We start from the raw sequence: 23,261 nt of genomic DNA on the forward strand, positions 1-23,261 counted from the left end.
TGACGGCGAAACATCTCTTTCTGCGCCAGCTTCCTACCTTATATTGGGCAGTTACAAATACTCTAGTTTTCATGGACTAACCAACAGATGACCACATTTCTTTGCGGCTGATCTTACGTCGAACATTCAGGTAACCATTCCGAAGCGCAGCCTTTTGAAGGGCCATTCAAACCCTAGGTTTTGCTGCTTTTCACATAGCACCAAAGTTTCGAGCACGACATTCCTCGGATTGACTAGCTCTATGAGTAGTATGCGCCATGATCATCATTTCGACTAGTAGATGAGGTACCGTTAGGGACTTTCAGCACCGAGAATCACATTGTCTACTCACTTTTGTGTCAATATCCCTTAGTATTCCTGTTTCTATTTTGTTTCCTTAGTGAAGCCTATTACCTGACTAACGCCGCATTAAAGAAAGCGCCGCATCAGCAGCGGACTTAGGTCCAGCTTCTTGGAGATTAAAATACCAAAAGCATCAGAGATGTCGAGACTGTAGCTTTTACGATATTTTGAGATAGCTGATGGGCACTGCTCTCATGTTGAGGAGACGCTTCGCTTCAACAGGGTAAGAAGAAATGATTTCCACCAGCAACCTTTTCCCCCCCTATGTCACGATGTCTTTCAAAGCCAACCAGGCTAGCTGGTCTAGGCCAGCGTGTATCTTAATGCAATGGAAAGATGATGAGGTTCCGCTTCCATCAGCCGTGAGAGTGCAATCATGTGAGGTTTTCCTTCATGCCAGCTTTACTTGCCACGATCTCAATCCCAGCACACCTATGATATTGAAACACTCTAGCGGCGAGCTCCAAGGACCTCGATCTCAGCCGATGTCCTCTAACTCGTTCTCACACTTTCAGCCCTCTTTCTCGCAGTGAAGCATCTCCGGTAGAGTCCTGCCTGAGGGGGCCATAATCACCAGAGCCGAGCTTGATCTGGACTCAATCCAGAAAAGGTCACAACGGGGTTTGTCATCGATCTGTTATTCCCCTCGAAGCTTAACTGCTGTTCAACTATTCTGGATACGAGTGCAAGAATGGGCACGCTTTGGTGAAGTCAGGCCGGAATTGGTGTTGTCACTGCTACAGCTATGTCTCGTGTCAGGAGAATTTTGTTGAACGACTTATACAAGGTAGCTCATGATGAAGATGAGACAGAGCGTCTTTGACTCTGTGGTATGTCCGTGTCAATTATGTTGATGACTTCAAGGCCGTTGCAGAAGGCTCTTTGAGCCGAGTTATTCAAAACATTGGCTTGAACCATTTGGTACGAATTTCTGGCTGACGATTCAAGTTCAGATTGATTGCCAGCGTTGCGAAAGACTTGTTCAAAGGGGAGTAGCCTGTCTGGTCTGGCTGGACCCCGGTCTCAGACCTATCGAGCTAACCATCTCATAATAAAAAGATTTTATAACTAGACGTTCACTCAACGCAGTTTCTACAGCATTAACAAAACTGAGGGTAATGCAGACATTAAAGGGAATGCGTTGCTACAGGAGCAAGCCATTCATAATGAAAACCCGAAAAAAAGAAGAAACAGCAAAAAGAGAATTGCTGGTCAATCGCGGACGGGAATTGAGCCCGACGTGGGGGTCGAACCCACAACCTTGAGATTAAGAGTCTCACGCTCTACCGATTGAGCTAGCCGGGCGACTGGAAACCCAGCTTGAAGTCTTGGTTGGTGACGACGAGCGGACGTGGAGACGATGATAGCGGGAGGGAGTTGTGGTGGTGGAGCATAGGAACCCACATGGTGAATGAGTGAGGGCCCAAGTAGGGTTGCGACATGGCTTCTTCAGACTTCTTCGGTGTTGTGTTATTGTTCCGCGGTTGAAAAAAGTTTGAATGAGACGGTTGGGTTTTAAAGATTGCCGACGATGTTGGGATCTAGTCGCGTGGCCTGTCGGCAGATTTAGTTGTGATTGTCAGCCACACTCACCACCAAGCGAGGCATAAGCGTTGTACAACGAGGGTTTTCAATTCATAGCAAAGAATGATCATGTTGTATTTTTGATTTGAACTGCTCTGATTAATCTTTCACGAGTCGCTGCTGCCGGAGGCCGCTTGTGATGATTGCAATGGGTAAGCCGGAGGAGCGCATTCATGGTGTCTTGCGCGCCCCTGACACGTCCCCGCATACGAAACACTAAATATAATGAAGTTAGTTCAAGAGGGAGAACCATACTGAAAATAGCCTTGGTTCATGAGTTGGAAATTGCTCTCACTGAGACGTTTGAAATAGGCCTTGTTGACAAAATGATTCTACGTGTCTACTTCTAATACTTAGACATGTGAACATTGACTTCTTTGGAACAATGCTGCATGAAGATCAAATCGGGTATGCTCATGTCAAAAGACGTGAGCTCTAAGTTCTGATGTTTTGATCGTCAGCCATGTTGTTGTCCGCAGAAGAACTCTACAGTCCACCATACACAACATACTTACTCGCTTTCTAAATCTTACGCATTCCCCAATCAACGTGGCTCGTAGATGCGGTCTTCGTAAGCTCGATTATGAAGCCTACTACTTGAATTTAAGTTAGGGATTCATCATAGATGTCATCGTCTCCATTTATCAATCGTTCGAACACACATTCTAACGGGGAGCTCCTAATGACGCTGTGAACGTAACTATAAGACACGAGGAAGATAAACCTTTAACCACTGTGTAAATGTCTTCTGGTCGATCGTCGTCGTCCTCCAAAGCTTTAAAGGTATTCAGCGGACGTGTTCAAAGTTCACGCCGCCTTCCCCGGGACTGCCGGCCATTATCCGGTACCCGGCTGCCTCCGGACTTTACTCCGGTCACGCCGGGATACTCTGCTTCCCGCAGTCGCTTCGGACTCTCAAGGCATAAATCACGTGTACTCAGTCTCACAGGACAGACCCAGAAAGCCCAATATATCTGCCGCAAACCCCGACAGAGATGGACCTAGTCCAGGACCTGCTTGTGATCAACCCCCTGATCAATAGCTTTCATGCCGCCCACGACGAAGATATTCAGCTCAGGGGCAACAAGAATTTCTTCTACCTCACCGCCCCCGGAAACAGATCCCGCCTCGGTGATCAGCATGTGGATGCGCGGAGTCTAACCAGACGAGAATTCCCCGAGCTCAGCATCCCTCCTGTCCCATTTCCCCATCGCCATCCCAAAATAGCCAACCCTCCAACCGCCTCCAACCAAAAGTGAATCGATCCCTCTAAACGCCTATCCCGCCGCTCACCAAACGCCGACGGACAATCCAACCCAAACTATTCTCCATACTTCACAACAAAGTAACCAGCCAAATAACCCGCAAACTTCAGGGGATGGGGGATGGCAAGCTTTATGAAAGATGGGCAGACGGAACTCTGTAGAGTTTAGCTATCCCCGCCAACTATAAAGAGCTCTGCCGCAGAGCGAGGCCTTATTCGCTGAACCTTGGGGAGTTTGCCCTTCTTTGCGGGAGCTACTTTTCACTCGCTTTTGGACGGCGGCGGGCTCGGTATCGCGGCGCGGTGGCCTCGGGGTCCCGTCGCCGACGCACCCGTGATGTCCACTTTCCAGCAGCGCCCCGTGGATTTGAGAAGTTCTCTCAAACATGGTGGATGGGTGGCCTAACCGAAGCTGGGCGGTACACATCTTACCCGTCCTAGCGACACCAACATCTCGACAAATCTGCCGCTAGACGGAAGGCCCACGGCCCTGACTGACCGCTTCGGGCCGTGGGAGAGACAGAGACGGTTACCGGTGCCGTATCAATCACCAACACAATCCCAGCATCCCCGACCAATCAAAGAGGCGCCGCGACGACTTTCATCTTTTCACCAGCCACACGTGGCTGGTGTCATCCCATCAATCCATCCCCTCCATCCACACTGACGAATTGCTGTGACGTCGTATTTGCCCGCACCCTTGCTGAAACTTTCCCCGAAACTGTAACATGTCGCACAACAGCCGCAGACTCGACTACCTCCCAAAACGTGCCCAGGGCCTTTCACGCGTACGCAGTAGTCTCGGCAAACGAAGGAGTCGAGGAACAGGTGAAGCAGCCTTCACTAGGTGGTGGATATTGTTTCTATAGCGAGGTAAATGAACATCCAACTATTTACGATAGATAGGGTGCTGCCCGACGGTGGGTGAAGGGAGCGAAGTGAAGATGATAAAAAAAAAAGTAATTTGACGCTGCTGCTCGATGCTGATGCCTCTGCCGCCATGGGCGAGATACTACTCCAATCCTACAATCCCGGCTCTCCCAGTGACTGCGTATCCTCCTCTTTAATACCACTACCGCTTCCCTACAGTCCGCCTTCGCTCTGTCGAAGAAACTCGGCGGGGAAGTCTCTTATATACGCTTGGCGGTGTCGCCGGCGACGGCCCTTCGTCTCCTGTAGCTGTCGGCGTAGCCAATACGCTCGTAGGTGCCGAATCCGTAGAAAGCCACTCCGATCAGTAGCCAGGTACCAGTGACAATAAGTCCAACGGGGAAGATCATGAGCTGGACGCCGGGAAGCACGAAGGCAACGGTTCCGTTCTTGAGGCCAGCGACCACGTCGTCAACGGCGGCCTGAGCCATGGCAACATCGGAGCGGACAATCTCCTTGGAGAAAACGCCGGTAATGAAAGACGCCTCGTTCGATGAGACATTGGTGCTGACAGACTGGCCGGCGGCGTTGACACCGGTGAGAGTGAGGGTTGGCATGACGAGTGACTCTAGTTGAGACCTGGTTTGGTTAGCACAGCACGGTTCCACAGGGGCAGCAAATAAACATACATTGACATGGGCGCAACCATTCTGGCCTGGTCAATCTGACCGACGAACAAATACGATTGCAGGGCTTGGGGCGTAACGACACGCTTCTGCAGACCGGTCCAGGGGACTTCAAAGGTCACGTCGCGAGCCATGTCGCGGCGGACGGAGGCCGTTCCAGCAATCTTGTTCGCGCTGACGGGCGACACGGAGGCGCCGTTGAAGGAGAGGCCGACCTGGATGTTTTGCGGCGGGATACCGGAGAAGGCACCGACAGGGTCGGAGACCTTGAACAGGCGCAAGTCGGCCTCGAAAACTCCCGTCTTCGCATCCAGACTCGGGAGGTTGTAGCAGATGCAGGTTCCTGACGGGTTCGACGCAGCATCGAGATGCGAGAGTGCTGAAGTGCAAGCGGCCGAAGTTTCCGTCTCCCATGCCGTCATGTTGATGGAGCCATCGGCGTTAACCTTGACCTCGAGGGCGTTGGGAACCCATTCGGCGTTGATGTCCATACTCTGGCGCTTCTCGATGTACCGGTTTGCGACATCCTCGTAGCTTCGTTCCAACACGTCGACGGCCCTAACCTCAATCGTGGGGTCCATAGCCAGCGGACGGATCTCGGCGCACGCGCTGGAGGCCAGCGCGGCGGTGGTGACGGCCACCTTCCAGAACATGGTTGATCGTGATTTCGTGTAGTAGTTTAGAAAAGTAAGCTTAGATGGCGGGTGGCGATCGGGGTGGGATCGTATTAATTGATTGATGAGATTCGGAGCCGAGAAAGGGTGGATCTGGCTGCTAATGTCGGTATGGCGTGGCCAAGGTCTAATTACAAAGTCGGGTCCCGGCCGGCGGCGAAGCGAAGCGAATTGAAAAAAGACGAAGCTACGAAAGAGCGTAAATGAAGTCCACTACCTCGCCTGCCCGGGTGAGCGGAGCCGATCGATCGATGAGAGCTGAAGGGAGAGCGGTTGCCGGTGATTTTGACTTGACGTTAACGACGGGAATCGAATCGAGACGAATCTTCGTACACGGAGGCGGCGTCGAGTCGGATCGATGTTCAAAAAGGGCGTGGGGAATTCGACGGCGAGGAAGGGAAAAGAAGAGAAGGTGGAAAAAGGGACCTGCCCGTGATAGGGGAGGATTGCAGTAGTTTGCTGGCTTAGCTGTACTCGGGTTGGTCGCGCGATGGTCAGGTCGGCTCGACTCGGAAAGGCGCAGGAGAGAAGAGTCGAGTAGTGGGAGGGGTGGCGAGGATACAATAAGGGCGGAGATTAAACGTCGATAAACGGGCAGGGCACAGCAGGGCTGGGCCTTTGACAAACAGGAGACGTGTGGGAGGAATTGTGTCATGCAGCGACCATCGTGGTGCCTGACAAGACGGGCAATGGCCTGACACGGTGCGATCCACAGGCCAAGTAGCAGGGCTGAGGGGGTGGTTTGGGTTCGAGGATGGGATCGAGGGGTCAGGTCGACGGGGTGGGTTGGAGAGAGGGACGCGAGGCCGTGGCTTGTGAGAGGAAGAGTCCTGGTCTGGAGAAGTTGGTGGTGATGGGTACGAAGAGCGCAGAGCAGAGACTCCTCAGACAGTGGCGGGGTGGTGGTAATCGGACCAGGATTGCTGGGGGTCCGGGAGGATCTGAGGCGTGATGTGACTGAAGAAGCAGGGAGGGCACAGTAAGAGTGGGTGGTACGGGATAAGGACGAGGGTGACCTGTGCCGTAAACCGTCTGGTTGTGTTTGCGAAGCTGGACGAGTGGGAAACCGAGTGCGTGGTCTGTGGTTTTGTGAGACGGGAAATGCAACGAGAGACGCGCAGGGACTCTAGAGGTCGTGGGAAACGTGGTAGTGGATGAGGGACGAGCGGCCTTGTTTCCTGTGGATTTCGGTTGATTTGGTGGTTCGTCACTGGAGACGGAGACGTTGATGCGAGTTCGAGTTCGCTTGTTGACGGTGACGGTGAGCAGCAGAGTCGTAATGAACGATGCCAAGTTCAAGTTGAGAGGCGCCGAGAGCAGGGCGATGAGGGAGAAAAGGGCGGCTTGGCTGGTGGAGGGACGGGAAGCGATGGAGACTCTGCGAGGTAAGTCGAGGTAAGGTTAGCCGGGGAAGGCGAGGCTAGAGCCGTTTGGGGATAGCGTACCGTGTGTGAGGGAAGGAATAAGCATGGAAGGGGCGTTCTGGTGCCTGCTTTCCCCCTTTGGATCCCCCTTCCCCCTTCCCCCTTCCCCACATACATAATACATGCAACAATACACTACACAGCATCCGTAATACTGAATTATGAATGGCCACTACAACTCTGCAAAACCAGACCACAGGAAGAGTACGGACTGGCCGCCAGATGGATACCACTCCCCCCCTTCCGTCTCCATCGACCACTCACGACGGTGCCACGGCCACCCTCCGCCGCGGAAAGGTTTGTCTGGCGTGCGCTGTGCCTGAGCCTCGTGAGCCTATCCCTTCAACCAGCCCATGGCATTGTCGGATCGACTGGCGATGGAACAAGCGTCGTTCGAGGAAGGGGTAGGGTCGGGCGCTGAAGCAGTTTCTGGCCGATGCGACCCTCTCATTGGATAGCCTCAGCCATCGAGTGGACCCGCCGGGGTCTCATGTGTGGGGCATCTGATCAGGGGTATCGGTACTTAGTCTTATGCATAAACACACACCAAAGCACAAGTACTTGTGATTCTACGGACACTCACCGCAGCAGTTGCCCAGCACGCAAGAAACTGCCAACGGCCAGCCAAGGGTTTGGTTCTCCAGAAAATCAACCACCCAGACACGAAAAAGAAAGCAGAGAGAGACCTAAGTGGCCTCTCATCGAGAACCACCGTGCTACTACAAGGGAGGGTGCTCCTCGGCGCCAACAGCCACCGGTTTTAGGTTTCCAAGCCGCACTGCATGTCCGATCCGCCAATGACGACGCACACAATCGGGTAGAGGCCTCAGCGGTGTGGCGACGGCGCCTACGAATGTCTCTCTCTGTTCTCTGTTCTCGCGAGAGCAATGACGATGGCTTAATCAGTCGTCATATCCGATCCTGACTTGCTGACCTCAGAAGCTAAAAATGCAGGTCGAGAGATCAACCCACAACAGTCCGAGGTGGCCGCATCATCGTCCCTTTCCCCCAGCCGTCAAAACTGACAAACCACCGGTAATCAATCACTCATCCTTATCCAGTGCCACCCGCCGACGAGCCCTGCACTGCAGAGCTGAGAGAGGCTCATAGAATCAAACCTCTTGCTGCCGCGCGCGGCGCCTGCAGGCAGCGGCCCTTGTCTCAGGTGAAACGGAGGACCAGGGCGAACCAGGACGAACCAGGACGAACCAGGCCTGCTCCTCGTGTGAACGGGCCCATCTGCCGCTCAAGATGCCTGCTTGAGATGCCCGGACATCACTGCTGCAGATTGAGGACCCACTCTAGACGCCCCGACGCGCTGTGAGTACCACGACCAAGAACTGCGTCTGGACTCGCGCCTCTTCCGAGGACCAAGGAGAATGAGAAACGGTCGCACCAGCCACAGGCGCCTCCGATTACCTCACCAGCACCAACCCACCAGCCACACATCTTCGGTGCTTTCTCATCGACCCTCGTTCAGTTCTTCACGTTTCACATCCTGGCCGCCATCCCCTGCTTTTCCATTTTAACCTCCTGTCACCAAAAGCTTGGCCTCTTCTCGTCTGAACCCTGGCTTTTCCGGCTCGTCAATTTCGATTGTCCACGTCGCTGCGCCTATTGGACCGTTGGCGCATGCCCATGATGATATGGACCCCTGACCAGGAAGATGCAGCCAGCCCTGCCTGCGCAGCCTCAATAATGGGTTCGTGACTTTGGGGTCCCAAAGTCGGGTCCCGAACGTCTGTGAATTTCAATCGGTCGATCGCACTTAATCAAAATCATTCAGCACCCCCACGATCCGTCGATATCGATATCTGCCGGACGAACCAGCAAACACAACAGCCTTTTTTCGACTTCAACGCCCACGAGAGACAGCGAGAGCGAAAACACCATCACCAACACAAATACCGGGCCACCGCCAGCGTCCGGCCCGCCCGCGAAACATCGTCACACAGCTGGGTCCGTTGGTGCGACCTGTTTCGGGATCAGGGCGCCGCCTCGCGAACTGCTCCCACCTTCCGGCCTTCTCAGCGCTACAGCCAACCCTGGCGATAGCGATAGTCGTCGCATTAAGGTGGCAGTACCGTCACCTGCCGGCGGCCTTCTGCACAGTTGCAACCGTTGCATTCTCGGTGCCTCACGGATCTACAATGACGCGGCCAGCAAGGGAACTGGCTGTCACGGCAAGCGCCGGTGACATTGTCGCTTGTCAATTCGAACGAGAACGGAGTTTGTTGAAGCTTCGTTATTTCATTCTGACTGACTGACCGCCAGGGGCTTATTCGCTAAAAAAAAATGCAGTCCCATCTCACGCTACCAAACATTCGCCAAACACCGGCACCAAGCCACAATCCTGCGATATACGCAATCGCCCTATCTCCCCGGAATGAACGCCATACCCTTTGCAGCCTTTGAGCTTCCTTCATCACCTCCTCCAGTCATGCCGTTGTTTGCGCTGAGACTTGCGGCAGCTTGCTCTTGAACCACAGCATCGCCTCTGTGAAGGCCAGGTAGATTCCCGTGAGGCACCAGCAAATCATGACAACGGAGAACCCGCCGGCCAGCTTGGCGTCCACTATCCTTCCAACGAGGACGTCTCGGAGGGCGCTGTTCATGAGTAGCCAACTGTACATTGGAATCAGCTGGCTAATTGCGTTGGACGCCGAACGCTGGTGGACAAGTTGAGCCCGCTCCCGCTCCCGCTCCTGGATCGTGTCCGCCATCCGCCATGCCACCTGGTTGTTGATCTTGTCCCAGGACGCCTGGCAGGCCATGTCCCGCGCCTGTGTGGCCATGTTCTGACGGCAGTCCCTATCCTTGGCGAGGTACATGACCTTATCGACGAAGCCGTCGAGGTCGTCGGGAGGCACGAGGTATCCGCAGCGGCCGTGTTGGATGATATCACTCGGACCGCCCTCGTCTCTGGCTACGACCGGCACACCCGATGCCATGGACTCAAGGACGACGAGGCCGAACGTCTCGGTAACGGAGCAGTGGAGGAAGATGTCGCCGGAGGCGTAGGCGGCGGCGAGGTCGTCGCCGGTCTTGAACCCGGCGAAGATGACCTTGCCCTGCTCCCGCAGCGGGTCGAACATCTCGTGTACCTCGCGCTCGACGTCGGGGTTGCGGTTGCCGCCTACAACATAGAGCTTGAACTCCAGACCGCGGGCGTCCAGCTCCTTGACGGTCTTGGCCAGGAAGCCGAACCCCTTTTCGCCGGCCACCCTGGATACGCAGATGAGAATAATCTCTCCGTTGGGCGCAATCTCCCTGCGCAGGGCCTCGCTCCGCATCTCCGGCCGGAAGAGCTCCGTGTTGACGCCGCGCTGCAGGAGCTCCATCTTGGAGGCCTGCACGCCCTGGGCCTCGAGGTACCTCTGCACGAAGCGTGAGGGGTAAAATACGGTCTTGATGGACTCGTGCCTGAACAGGAAGGACTGGACCATAGAGAAGGCGAAGACGGCAAACGTGCTGAACGGGTGGGGGAAGAGGATGGCGCAGTAGCCAGCCAGGTCGGTCTGAAAGTTGCAGATGACGGGCACACGCTTCTCCCTCGGCTGTTGCTGGAGCTGCAGCATCACCTGGAAGCCCAGCGATGCGGGCGAGGCCAGGTATATCAGGTCGGGCGGGGTGTCTGAGCCGAAGGTCCGCGAGAAGAGGGCGGAGACGCGGACGGGGTAGACGACGGAGAGTTCGGGGTTGAAGGGCAGCGGGTAGCCCTGGAGGCGGACCTCAAGCTGAGTGTCTGCTGTTGTTGCTGTTGGTGAGAATGTGTTGTGCTTGGTGTGGTTGTGCGGCGCGACAACGGCGACAAGTGCGCCCTGGGAGCGCAGGTGCTCGACGAGCATCAGGGTTGTCCTGCTGACGCCGTTGACGGGGCCGAAGGACTCTGTGCAGAGCAAGATACGCTTTCCGCGCAATGACGGCGGGAAGACGGCGTTATCGTGCGGCGGGTATCGTGGCATGATGCCGTGAGCTCGGGGGAGAAGGGGTTGTCGTTCCATGATGGCTGGTGAGAGCGCATGCACTCTTGCAAAAGTCAGTCTTGGGGTGTGAGCTGCAATCCACTCTGAATGCTTACCAGAAGTTGTCTCAAGCCTTTCCCGCTAAAGATTTAAAGCCGCAAAGCTCCTGAAGAGTTCTCGTGAAGAATCCGAAAGGGTTCACACAGTTTGGAGGCAGAACATGGATCGAGCTCCAAAAGCGCGACGGCCACACGCCTCGGGCACTTGGCTCCATGATATCTGCGCAACGAGACATGACAAGCAGCAAAAGGCTAGACTGCAATTGCCATGACTTGGGAAGAGTCCCCGTGATGTGCGGTGTCGGAGGGGTGCCACGAGGTTCGCAGATTTGCATTCCGCATTCCTCGACGGCGCACCTCAGCCTGTAAGTGCAGCTGCTCAGGCCACATGGGGAGCTTCGATGGCCTGCAGTGACGCTGCTGCGGTGGTGGGGGCGGGGCACTCGCTGCGAGCAGCGCTGTCTTAGCGTCTCCAAGGTTGTGTCTGCAGGGTCCAGAAGCCAATTCCGGGCTGCAGGGTACCTGAGCTGAGTGATGAAAGCGGCCATTGATCATGACGAGCGACCAACTAATCAACCAATCTTTGTACACGCTTCACGCTGCCATGGACTTGATTTGCATTTCCTATGATCGATACATGGCGTTTCTGTTCGTGTCGATTGCCACTTTCCCGTGGAACTGGCTCTTTACTCTGCCCACTGGTTGACAGAAACGGTACATACACCAACATCTTCTCCCATCAGCATCATCATGTCGGGATATGTCGCCTTCTCGCGGTCTCAGGCGTAACCAAAAAGAGTCATGCAGTCGATGAAGCACGACAAATTCCCGCATCACGTTTCCCTCCATGTCCCCAAGTTTCCTTCTGCATCAAAGTCACACGAAGAGGAGACAGAGGCCGGGAACACCCACGATGCCCAGGTCAGCAGCCAATGAGAGCGGCGGAAGCCGGCACATTGCGACTCCGCTGGACGAGAGCCAATCGATAAGACGACGGCCGCACATGAACTTCCCAATGGCAAACAAAAAAAAAACTGCGTTTCGTGCCGCATGACCAGGTGGTTTACGATCACCTACAGAGCGATGGGGAAAGCACGAATGGCGGCCCGCATCTGGATGCCCGTGGCCTCGCCGGTTGGGTGCCGTTCGTTGAAGTGGCCCCGGCTATCTACAAGATCGAGAGGCGGACGTCGGGTTTTTGAGTTGAATGCTTGACTGCGAATCATCACGAGCCTGGGTGCTTGTACCAATACCCATGTGTTGGAGGGGTAGCGCAGTGAGGGGCAATGTGACGGCAAGAGGTACCGGTTCTGACCGAAGACTGCTCACAGGGTGTGGTAGAGTATGCTCGTTTTGAGCGTCGTCGCGAAGGGCGGCAGTGTTACGATTATAATGTCGACATCATGGCCTCTTGGATAATACGCGCATTGGGACGTCCCTCTTCGGATACGAGTTGAGGATACCTGCACCGCACCTTACACCAGCATCACACGTTGGCCTCGACTCTCGTCTTTTCCTGTTGTGAAGCACCGCGCTGAGCAGCCTCACCTCGCTCTAAGAACGCTCAGACAACCATCACCACCTAATGCGTTCTCATCGCGATCCGCCCAAGAGCAACGTCATCGTCACGATACAGCAGTTTAACAGCTTCTCCAACCATCAAGCAAATACCACTCTGCAAGCCAACTTTCTCACCTCCCTGACTCGACCCTCAAAAGTCGCTGCCATAAATACTGACCCTCCTCCCTCTCCCCCCTTTCCTCGCCGCGATATCCGAAGCTTCAACGTCGGAACACGGCAAACCCCCAATACCAAGAGAGTCCAATAGTGCCTGTTCATGCGCTTGCTTGGTGGTTTACGCGCGTCAAGCTACCCATAATCTGCACTTGTCCCACGTTTATCATCATCGGACGGACCAAAAGCCACGTCAGATCGCTCACCTACGAGAGCCAGTTCGTTGCCGCACGGCCGTTGTCCAACGTCGACCTTTCCCGAAGCGGTTGGTGAAACGAACACCCTCATATCGGACGGTTTGATTGAAGCCCATCATCGTCGAGACCGTTTGCTCTACGTTCGGGCATTTCTTCAGTCCGCTTGGGTAGAAAAGGGATTGGCTTTCCTTGAACCTTTTTTGGTTTCTTGAGTTTGAGTTGCGCTTTACTGGACGGCAGCACCAAAGACTTGCACGATGATGGCGGAAGGTTATGTCACGTTTGCCTCGGTGGATGAAGCGGCGGACGAGAGCGCTGGATTCCGCGAACCTTCGACGGTGCCTACGACTCCGGACGGGAGCTGCACGTTTAGCCCCGTGCTCAGGTACGCACACGAGGCGGACTGCGATGAAAGCGTCGACGGGGAGAGGTTTACCGCGTTGGAGAACAAAGGAATTGAAGGAAGACCCGGTCTGAGCAGCACCACACAGAACCCCGTCCGCAACATCTGCTGCGTGGGAGCGGGATACGTCGGTGAGACTCCCTCAAACCCTTCACGAGCCTCAGTCATCACTAATTTCTTTCTCAGGCGGACCAACAGCCGCAGTCATCGCGTTCCGAAACCCGCACATCCGCGTCACCGTCGTCGACCGCGACGAACGGCGCATCCGCCGGTGGAACTCCAAACACCCGCCCATCTACGAGCCCGGCCTGCGGGATATTGTGCGAGTCGCCAGGGACGGCGCGAGGGAATGCGCCTTTCCCACCGAGCCCACTGCCAAGAACACCAGCACCACCGCCGCCTCGTCAGCGACGTCCGAGTGCGGGAGCCAATGCGGCGGCGACGATGGCCCCTTCACCGCCGTCCCCGCGCGCGCGCCGAACCTCTTCTTCACGACGCGCGTCTCAGAGTGCATAGCGCAGGCGGACATCATCCTCGTGGCCGTGAACACGCCCACCAAGACGCGCGGCCATGGCGCCGGCAGCGCGACGGACATGACGGCGTTCGAGGCCGTCACCGCCGAGGTCGCGCGGCACGCGAGACCGGGCGCGATTGTGGTTGAGAAGTCGACCGTGCCGTGCCGCACCGCGCACCTCGTCCGCGAGACGCTCGCCGTCCATCGCCCCGGGGTGCACTTTGAAATCCTCTCGAATCCGGAGTTCCTCGCGGCCGGGACCGCCGTGAACGACCTCCTCCGGCCGGACCGCGTGCTCATCGGCTCCGAGACGACGCCCGCGGGCAAGCGCGCGGCGGCGGCGTTGGCGGGCGTCTACGCTGCCTGGGTGCCGCGTGCGCGCATCCTGACGACGAACGTGTGGTCGTCCGAACTGGCGAAGCTCGTGGCGAACTCAATGCTCGCGCAGCGGATTAGCAGCATCAACTCCATCAGCGCCATCTGCGAGCGCACCGGCGCGGACGTGGACGAAGTCGCGCGCTCGGTGGGCTGCGACCCGCGCATCGGCGACCGCTTCCTCAAGGCGGGCATCGGGTTCGGGGGCAGCTGCTTCAAGAAGGACATCCTGAGCCTGGTGTACCTCGCCGAGAGTCTGGATTTGGACGAGGTCGCGGAGTACTGGCTGCAGGTGGTCAAGATGAACGAGTACGCGCGGGAGCGGTTCACGCGGCGGGTGGTCAAGTGTCTGAACAACACGCTGGCGGGGAAGAAGATCATGGTGCTGGGGTACGCGTTCAAGAAGAACACGAGCGACACGCGGGAGGCGCCGGCGCTGGAGATCATACGGGCGCTGCTGGAGGAGGGGCCAAGGGAGATCGCGGTGTTTGACCCGTGCTGCAATCCGCTGGTCATCAAGGAGGAGATCAGGCAGTTGTGCGGGGAGCTGAAGCCGCTCAGGGAGGACGGCGGGCCGTTGGCTATCTACGGAGATGCATATGAGGCGTGCGAGGGGAGTATGGCGGTGCTCATCACGACCGAGTTTGACGAGTTCCGGAACAAGGCGCCGGCGCCGAGCACCGCGCCCCCGACGGCCAAGGTCCAGCAGCAGCGGTTTGATGTTGACCCGCGGCCGTTCCAGAGCCTCGAGGTCGCGCAGTCCGACGTGCTGGCGCTGCACAGGTTCCTCAGCCGGCGGCAGTCTTCAGACGACCCGCTGGGGCGTTACGAAGCTGAGCCCGAGTGTGCGTCCGACTGCCCGGACTGCGAGGCGGAAGCGGCCAGCGAGGTGTCGGGGTTTGCCACGGGGATGGGCACAACGGAGGAGTACAGGACCAAGGAGAAGGTGGACTGGGCCAGGGTGGCGAGGGACATGCAAATCCCGAAATGGGTGTTTGACGGGCGGGGAGTGATTGATGCTGGGGAGATGGCGAAGTTGGGCGTGAGGGTGGAGAGTGTTGGACGGCAGGGACGATCGTGAAGCTGATCGCGCTCTGTGATCGTGAATCTGGAGCATTTTTGTTTTCTCTTCTCGTCATTTTCTCATCATATACCATCGTCGTGCGGGATAATGGGCCACTCTGGAACCGGTGGCGGAGGAGACGGGACGGACTTAGCATCGTAGAGTTTAGAGACAACTTTCACAAACAGGAACTTGAGTCGAGACACGAAAGCCACGCCAACCAGCGACCCACACGAAAGTGTGAGAGAGTGCCGGGGGCGGAAGTCGCCGCCGGCACATGGCGACTTGCATCCGCAGTCTGATGCATGCGATGCATCCATCCGCTGCACACAATTTCATCCCGTCCCCTGGTACCTGTTTCACGCTACCGCGACAGACTTCTCCGACCAAACGAAGGAACCAGTCATATCCGGGCCCCAGGTTCGTCTGAGGATGTGACCAGTTGGAATTGAGACCTCGGGGGGAGGGAAGAGGGAGGGAGGGTTAATATGTGTAGGGCTAGGCGGATCGGCGCCGGCGGCGGTGATCAGTCTTTGAAGATCCCAAGATGTGTGTTCGGGATCATCACCGGCATTGGGCGAGCTTGAAGTAGGAACCGGAGAATTAACACAACACACATATGATTTTGTCGTGGATTTTCTTCCCAGAATAAGATCGTTTCGCCCCGTAGGAACAACCCAAAATCCTCCGCATATTTCGTCATCGCGGCAGGGACCCCGGAACGCCGCATGCAGCAGTCAAGCAATGCATCAACCACCATCTCCACCTTCATTCGGCCGTTGAGACAGAGCAGCGACCGTTGTTCTCTCGCGTCAACCCAGTGCCGATACCAATCATGGGGACCCCCTCCGCCTGGAGAGACTGTGGGCCAACGGCCGCGATGCAATGCGATTGGGGAGAGTCGGGGATCAGCGTTTGGTCTGTTCGCGCCGTTTCACGTCGCAATCAGCCAGCTGCCCGGCGACACTAAGCCTCAGATTGTTTAAAGTGTGTGTGGGATCATGGTATGTAGTATGCGGTGAGAGTAGTAAGGTAGGCAGGGAGTGGTATACCGCCTTTACCGTCCAGCCGGCCAGGAACCCAGAACCGACCGATGATGGTTTTAGTGTTGTTGGCTCCCCCCTTTCCGAGACGTGTAAGACGAATCGTTCGAACCGAATGTGGTATCTGGCTGTAAGGATGGGCTGGCTTACCCGTGCTTCCGAGCTGTGAGGGTTTTGGTCAGAAGTGACAGGCAGCGTGTGTGTTTCTGGCGGCCCCAATGGCGACTTGCCTCGCACCTCCATCACGCATTTGTCAAGCACAGTTTGGGGAGGCGACAGGAGGTTTGGCTTTTCGTCCAACCTTTTAGCGTTCAAGGGGAGACTTCGTTTCATCTGCTCTGCCGTGCGGCGGGAGGACATGCAGCCCTGGGGCATGAGGACATGAGAGAGAGAGGGACAGCATGAAGGAGGGAGCAAGAGGCTGCAGAGCTGTCTGATATAGGTCTCGTCTTGGTGTACGTCGTCCTTTCGTCGGGCATAGCGACCTCTTCCTCCTTTGGACCAGACGATGAGCGGATGATAATTCTTGTTTTCCACGACGACGGTTTGTTGACGTTGGGCGATCGATACACTCTAGACCGAGTCCCTGGGGCGACTTGGACATCACATCGCCGAGTAATCTCACTAATACCACCATCCGACCTGTTGGAGTTGTTGCTTTTGGGGGAGAGCAGAAAGAATGAGGGGAGCAGACGCCTCAGTGCTGGTCCTCACGGGCCTGGCCGCCCTGGCCGGGGCGAAGGAGCTCCAGATCGACGACGTACCGGTGGAATGCGCGACGATATGCGGGCCCATCGTCGAGCTGACCTTCAAGTGCGACGTCGACAACTCCTTCGACGAGCTGCGGCGGCTGAAGCGGCGGAAGGTCGACGGCCCCGACGCCCAGAGGATACCGCCACACGCGAAAGGGGGCGTGGCACGACGACACCACCACCGCAACAGGCCGCCCGCGCAGAACGAGGCCGATGTTGCGGTGGCCACGCCGACGCAGCCGCAGGACGCGGTTCCGTCGGTTGGTGATGCGCAGGGCGTGCAGCAGCCGGCGCAAGACGCCCAGCCGCCTGCGCAGGAGGCGTCGCCGGTGTTTATCGCGACGCTGCCGTTTGCTGCGCCGGCGCCGGATCCGCAGCTTTCGACGCCCAATCCGCCACCGGAGGCCGCGCAGACGACGCCCTCGGTGGAGGCTACGCCGCAGGTGACGCCTACGCCGTCCTCAGATCCGCCTCAGGCCTCGTCGACGTCTTCGTCAATACCGGCGGCGCCTCCGCCGCCTCCTCCTCCGCCGCCGCCGGTGGTACCTCCCCCGGCACCAGCACCGCCGCCGCCTCCTCCGAAAGTGACACAGCCGTTGATCGTGCCCGTCTTCGTACAGCCGACATCGACTGTCTTCCTGACGGTACCGGCTCCGTCACTACCCCCTATCCCACAAGTGACCATCCCGGCACCCCTCCTCCCCTCGATACCCCCGATATCCATCCCACCTCTCGTGGTAGCTCCTCCTCCCCAGCAACCACGGCCACAGCAACCTCCTCCAGCGCAGCAGCCACCTCCGGCCCAGGCACCGCAGGTACCGGCGCCGCAGCAGTCGACACCCTCGGCGCCGATGAGCATGCCGTCCGCGATGCCCGTCGCCGGCGAGCCGGGCAAGAAGGAACCCCAGCCGAACCCGGAGACGGACAAGGACACGGCCGAGAAGAACTGCATCTGCGGCAACAAGAGCTTCGACGTGAACCTATTAGCGGGGATGTGTCAGAGCTGCATAAAGCGGTCGGGGAACCGGGCAAACGGTGAGTTACCATTTTTTCCCCTCATGGTGGGGGTTTACCCAGATGCGATGAAAGTAATACTAAAGGGCTGTAGACATGGACTTCATCATGAACCAGTGCAACTTCACCCAGGCGACGTACACGCCGGACAAGGACAATCTGGCGTACAACATCCGTGTTGTCGCCCAAAAGCCGCTGCTCTCGCATAGTGCCAACGCCATGGGCGACGCGCCCAGGATCGGAGCTGCCTCCGCGTTGGCGGCTATTGGTGTTGGTTTCGTGGCAGGGATGGCTCTGTTGCTGTAAGCTTACAAAGAAGGTTTGGCGGAGGTAATGAACTGGTGAAACGCGGAACGTAATGGGGGGAAGTAATAATAGCCGGTGGACACGTCTAGATAATAATGAGAGGGGAGAGGAGTTGGAGGCGAGCGATGAACTGGATGATTTGGCGGCAGGGCGGCGAAACGGAGTAGAAAAATCTAGATGATGGTTCTAGATGTTTTGTTTTAGAGTCTCAGGTGGACTCTTTGAGCCAATCCGGTAGATGACTACCAACTATTCATCCAACTGTCCCTTTACTTCACGTGCAACCTAACATGTTCAAGCTATCATTTCTTACCTATGCTTTTGTCGTTGCTGTTACTCGTCAACGCTCACAGACCTTCGAAGTGCATGATTGGGGAAGTTGGGGAGCCGTAAAATAGAGCATAAAAGTGGTCACAGACATCTTGGTTTATTACTGGGAATCTATCGCCACAATCAAGCTGGCCCTTTTATGATTCTATCCCCTAACATGGTATAATATGCAGAAAACTCAGAAATCATTAACTCGTCATTCTCTTGAGCGTTTCTCGCTTTAGATGCGCTCAACCCAGGCATCAGTGTTCTTCTTCTCCTCCACGACAACGGTGTCGTCAACGTCTCTCTCAACAGGAGGGTAGTCAGCCTCCTTCACGCGCATAACGTGGCGGCCGTGGCGGAGCCAGTGCATGGTGACGTATCCCAGGACGTAAACGAAGCCGACGAGGGGCACAACGTACGAGATGCGCGTGCTGGAGTGGTCGGCGATGGCGGCCTGGATGGGCGGGAAGACGGCACCACCAGCAACACCCTGGACCATGATACCGGCGGCGCGGCGGGTGTGGCGGCCGAGGTTGGCCGTGCCGAGGGTGAAGAGAGTCGGGTACATGGGGGCCTCGAAGAAGAAGATGACGATGAGGACGGCGACGGCGGAGGTGCCGCGGCCGACGCAGCAGTACGCGGTCAGGGCGATGGCGCAGACGGTGTAGATGATCATGAGGAAGTCGGACTGGAAGACGGTGGCGAGGGCGGTGGCGATGAAGCGGCCGACGGTGAAGGTGATGAGGGCGTAGGACAGCATGTTGGCGGCCTGGGAGTCGGTGAAGCCGCCGTTCTCGTGGGCGTAGTTGATGAAGAGGGTGGCGATGGAGACCTGGCAGCCGACGTAGCAGAACTGCGCGAGGAAGGCGAAGATGAGGTTGTACTGCTTGTAGATGGGGCCCTGGCCGACGTCCTGGCCGGGCATGGCGTCGGCGGACGGGCCCGAGTCCTCGATGGTCTGCTCCGAGACCTCGGGCAGGCGGGCGAAGAAGAAGAGCACGGCGACGGCGGCGCCGGCGCAGGAGACGGCGAGGTAGACGTACTGGACGTTGGTCAGGGAGTTTGCGTTGGCGCCGGAGAAGAAGAACTTGGAGGCGATGAGCGGGCCGATGAAGGAGGCGACGCCGTTCCAGGACTGGCAGAACTGCAGGCGTGCGGAGGCGGACTCGGGCTTGCCGATGACGACGGCGTACGAGTTGGCGGCGGTCTCGAGGGTCGCGAGGCCGCAGGCGATGACGAGGGTGCAGGCGCAGAAGCCGCCGAAGACGGCGCGGGTGTTTGTGGTCTGCGTGGAGGCGTGGGCGACGGGCCAGAAGAGGATAGCGCCGAGGGAGTAGAGGCCGAGGCCCATGAGGATGGTCTGCTTGTAGCCGCGGCGCTTGAGGCACTCGGCCGCAATGGGGGAGAAGAGGAGGTAGCCGCCGCCGAAGTACATGACCTGCAGGCCCGTGGACTCGAGCTTGGAGATGCCGAGGACGGTCTGGAAGTGCTTGTTGAGGACATCGAGGAGGCCGTAGGAGAAGCCCCAGAGGAAGAAGAGGGAGATGATGAGGGAGAGGGGGAAGACGAGGGCGCGGCCGGTGAGGTAGCCGCCGGCCAGCGCGGGAGCGGCTGATGGGATGCCGCCGCCTGCCATTGTGATGATGGTCTTGGTGGTGGTGTTTGAAGGAAGCGAAGATTGGGATGTTTGGGTGTAAGTGCTTCCTGAGGTGAGATGGACCACCGGGATGTGTCTGGAGAAGAGGCTTCCTGGGCTGCGGATGATGACCAGAAGCATGAACCCCAGATATCCGGGGAAGAGACCCCCTTTTATCCAAAGTGCTCCATGGCGAACCGTGATGTTCATCCCCATGGAGAAGATGGACCGCCCCCGTTGAGCCCCAACCATCCACCCCCAGGTTCCCTCCCCATGGTATGTGGCCGGTGGGCTTGGATCACCTCTAGATCCGGCGTCGCCCTTGGCGCGTCGATGTTTGACGTGGGATGCCAGGACCAGGACCGGGGCCGAGACATGGCACTAGATGAAAGCACCTGAACCGATGCCACGGAACGTGTTAATGGCGCTAGTCCTGCCCAGCCTGTCGAGCTCGCATGCCGCGAAGAGAGAAATAGCGCGGCAGGGGGTGATGAGGTTGACTGATGGGTTTAGCAAGCAAAGGAGACAAGTGCGCCGTCTTGGGTGTGAGTGCCACGCAGACGGGAAGAACGCCGTCTTAGACAACCCGCCCACAATACGGCCGGGCGCGCATTTCCTCGCTGATTCTCGCGGCGACACCAACCCAAAACCCCATGGGCAGCGAGGATGGAGAAGTGGTGCGGGGGAGCGAAAGGGGACAAGCGCTGAGCTTGGCCGTCGCTCTTTAGGACGGCTACGGAGTCTGCCAAGGATATCTTGATCCAATCATGCGAATGGAAGAGGTGTGCTGCCGGTGAAGCTATACTGAGAGAAGTAAGCCGCTAGAAGCTTGTCGGAACGTGGCTGGAAAATTGCCCGTAGCAAGCCATCTCGGTGCGATCCCTGCTTGGCGCGCCGGTAGTTTGACCGAGTTGATCTCCTAGTCGTCTGTCGAGAATGCTTGGCTTCGCGATAGCGTCAGATGCACGAGATATTGATCGATCGTTTGAGCGCGGCAGTCACTGACGAGAGACTACGGCCGTGTCCTATTCCATCTCGGATCGTGACTATGGACATGCTCCCAGAGACTTGGCCGCCGTCGACGGTAGACTCACTGGCGCGGCCCCTAGCATGATGCTTGTCCCGCCTCCCTGTTGACAGGTTTGGTTGAGCGTGCTCATCTGGAGCGAGCCTCCACAGCTTCATCTCACCGACCCCATCGCACGGCTGGGGAACCCCATGGGCAGGACATGGTAGTGGACTTCCTACACGAGGATGTTCAGATATCCCTCAAACCCTGGTCCGAGTCGGGCGTTCAAGCCAAGTGTTGTTGGTGCCACTCATTTCCTGCCAAGCTGATGAGCGTTGGATTGCCAGAGGAGCCTGCTGGGGGGCCAAGACATTCGCCATTTGATAGAGGCAAAACCTTATCAGACTCTCTAGGCCGTTTCTTTGATGCTCACATGACTGCCAGAGCTGAAGTCGCCGTCCGCGACCCTCATTGAAAGAGTCACGATCCACTGCAGAACCATCCGCAGCGACCCCGTATTCTGCTCCCCAGATTCAGTCTGGAGCCGTCTGGATCTCTTCTCCGCAACATTCAGCGTTTGGGGGCTCTCTTCCCCAGCCCGCCCCAGCTTCGTCGTTTAAAGTCGCCCCGCCAGAACGGGCCTGGCCATGGATGAATGGAGGCGTCCAGACCTGCAGTCGCCGTTAGCGTTACAGAGGCGATCCACTTGATCGGGCCGTTACCAGGAGCCAAACCTCGCCAAGTTGGCGCTGGTTCAGTGTTTATTGGCCTGACTCGCGCTGGGATGCGGCCGCGTACGCGCCGCAGGCAGCTTCTGCTTGCTCACAGTGACCATGGTAATGGTGTTGCGAAGACTTCATGTTAGCAGATTGCTGTACATCGCCGTTTGCTGCATACGTCGGCTCAGCACTTCTCATAGTCCACAGCCGAAGCATGGGCCATCCCGTTCTCAGGAGACCGACTTGGGTTGAACTGGGCCGCAACGAATAGTGCGAGCTTCTCGCATCAGAGTTTTGGTCACGACGGCGGCTAGCTTGACCCATTCTCCAAACAAGAGAGCGGCTTGCACCTGCTCAAATTGGCCTCCATCTTTCATGCCCGAGGCCACGTGAGCGTGTACGGTGATTGTCCATGTCGGAGGTCGATGGTTGCCCCTTGCGCGTGACATGCCGGTGAACCGTCCCCTGCATCGGACGATGCAGCGTGAGCCGCAGAGCACACATTGACGGCGCGCGAGGAGACAGCCCTCTCCTTGTTCTCTTTTCTGCGATGGTTCTAATAGTTTAATGATCCGAGGACTCGGGACAAACCATGCCACGCACGTGTCTCAACTTGAGCAAGACGCCGCGCTAGTGAAGAACTCGTGAAAGCTAATTGAAGACATCGAGCAGCGAAGGACCGGCTTCGGAGGTGAGACGATGTTGTTCTGGCGCTCGGCGCTGCTGGACGTGCCGTCCATCATCTGTGATGTTCACGATAGCGACACCCGTGTGGCTGGGTCGGATGCTGGCTTGGGCGCCCTTGATGGCACGGTGTCATCAGAGCTGCCGATTCGATCTGCTTTGCAAATGCAGGTCTGGGTCTCATTGCCGCAATTAAAAGTTTCCCGTCGCCCACGCGTCGGCTCAGTATGCGTGTGACAACGATGGTCGAGATGAATGTTGGATTGGGGGCCGAGAGCGTACCTGAGCAACGCTTACGTGAGTCATCGGGGGCTGTTTCTGCATCACTTTTCTCTGAGACGAACTTCCTCTGATCGCAATTCAACAAATTCAGAACATTGCAGACTGCTTGATTGTTCTCATCGCGAGTTGCGGTCTGTGGTGTGGAATTGATGCTGCTATGTGCTTGAGGCATTTGGCAACCAGTAAGCATGCTTCAATTTCGATATGAAGAACCAATGTTGCTCAGCGGCTTCACAGTCGCTCTCGTCGCTAGACTCATGGAAGACAATCTATCAAATTGAATTGACTCCGAGCGAACATCACCATCGAGAGCAAACGCGAACACCTCGACCAGATCGAAATCTGAA

General features: G+C 57.1%; 5 protein-coding genes and 1 non-coding gene across 6 annotated transcripts; 2 read left to right on the plus strand and 4 right to left on the minus strand.

Annotated features, from left to right (window-relative positions):
- Positions 1 to 1,574: 1,574 nt before the first annotated feature.
- Positions 1,575 to 1,647, minus strand: COL26b_005530. Its single transcript has one exon. It is a non-coding gene; the product is annotated as a tRNA-Lys (tRNA).
- Positions 1,648 to 4,320: 2,673 nt separating this feature from the next.
- COL26b_005531 (uncharacterized protein) lies at positions 4,321 to 5,399 on the minus strand (the record flags this gene model as incomplete). Its single annotated transcript, XM_053178374.1, has 2 exons — positions 4,321 to 4,699; positions 4,750 to 5,399. The coding sequence occupies 2 exons, from the start codon at positions 5,397 to 5,399 to the stop codon at positions 4,321 to 4,323; spliced, it is 1,029 nt and encodes a 342-aa protein (XP_053037776.1).
- Positions 5,400 to 9,282: 3,883 nt separating this feature from the next.
- COL26b_005532 (uncharacterized protein) lies at positions 9,283 to 10,848 on the minus strand (the record flags this gene model as incomplete). Its single annotated transcript, XM_053178375.1, has 1 exon — positions 9,283 to 10,848. One exon carries the CDS (start codon positions 10,846 to 10,848, stop codon positions 9,283 to 9,285), a length of 1,566 nt encoding a protein of 521 aa, XP_053037777.1.
- Positions 10,849 to 13,056: 2,208 nt separating this feature from the next.
- On the plus strand, positions 13,057 to 15,172 carry COL26b_005533 (uncharacterized protein; the record flags this gene model as incomplete). Its single annotated transcript, XM_053178376.1, has 2 exons — positions 13,057 to 13,333; positions 13,389 to 15,172. The coding sequence occupies 2 exons, from the start codon at positions 13,057 to 13,059 to the stop codon at positions 15,170 to 15,172; spliced, it is 2,061 nt and encodes a 686-aa protein (XP_053037778.1).
- Positions 15,173 to 16,876: 1,704 nt separating this feature from the next.
- COL26b_005534 (uncharacterized protein) lies at positions 16,877 to 18,269 on the plus strand (the record flags this gene model as incomplete). Its single annotated transcript, XM_053178377.1, has 2 exons — positions 16,877 to 17,984; positions 18,058 to 18,269. 2 exons carry the CDS (start codon positions 16,877 to 16,879, stop codon positions 18,267 to 18,269), a joined length of 1,320 nt encoding a protein of 439 aa, XP_053037779.1.
- A 550-nt stretch (positions 18,270 to 18,819) lies between these two features.
- On the minus strand, positions 18,820 to 20,220 carry COL26b_005535 (uncharacterized protein; the record flags this gene model as incomplete). Its single annotated transcript, XM_053178378.1, has 1 exon — positions 18,820 to 20,220. One exon carries the CDS (start codon positions 20,218 to 20,220, stop codon positions 18,820 to 18,822), a length of 1,401 nt encoding a protein of 466 aa, XP_053037780.1.
- Between the last annotated feature and the right edge of the window lie 3,041 nt (positions 20,221 to 23,261).

The sequence above is a fragment of the Colletotrichum chrysophilum genome, assembly GCF_026319265.1.
Source record: "Colletotrichum chrysophilum strain AFK26 chromosome Unknown scaffold_37, whole genome shotgun sequence".
NCBI classification, from domain to species: Eukaryota; Fungi; Ascomycota; class Sordariomycetes; order Glomerellales; family Glomerellaceae; genus Colletotrichum; species Colletotrichum chrysophilum.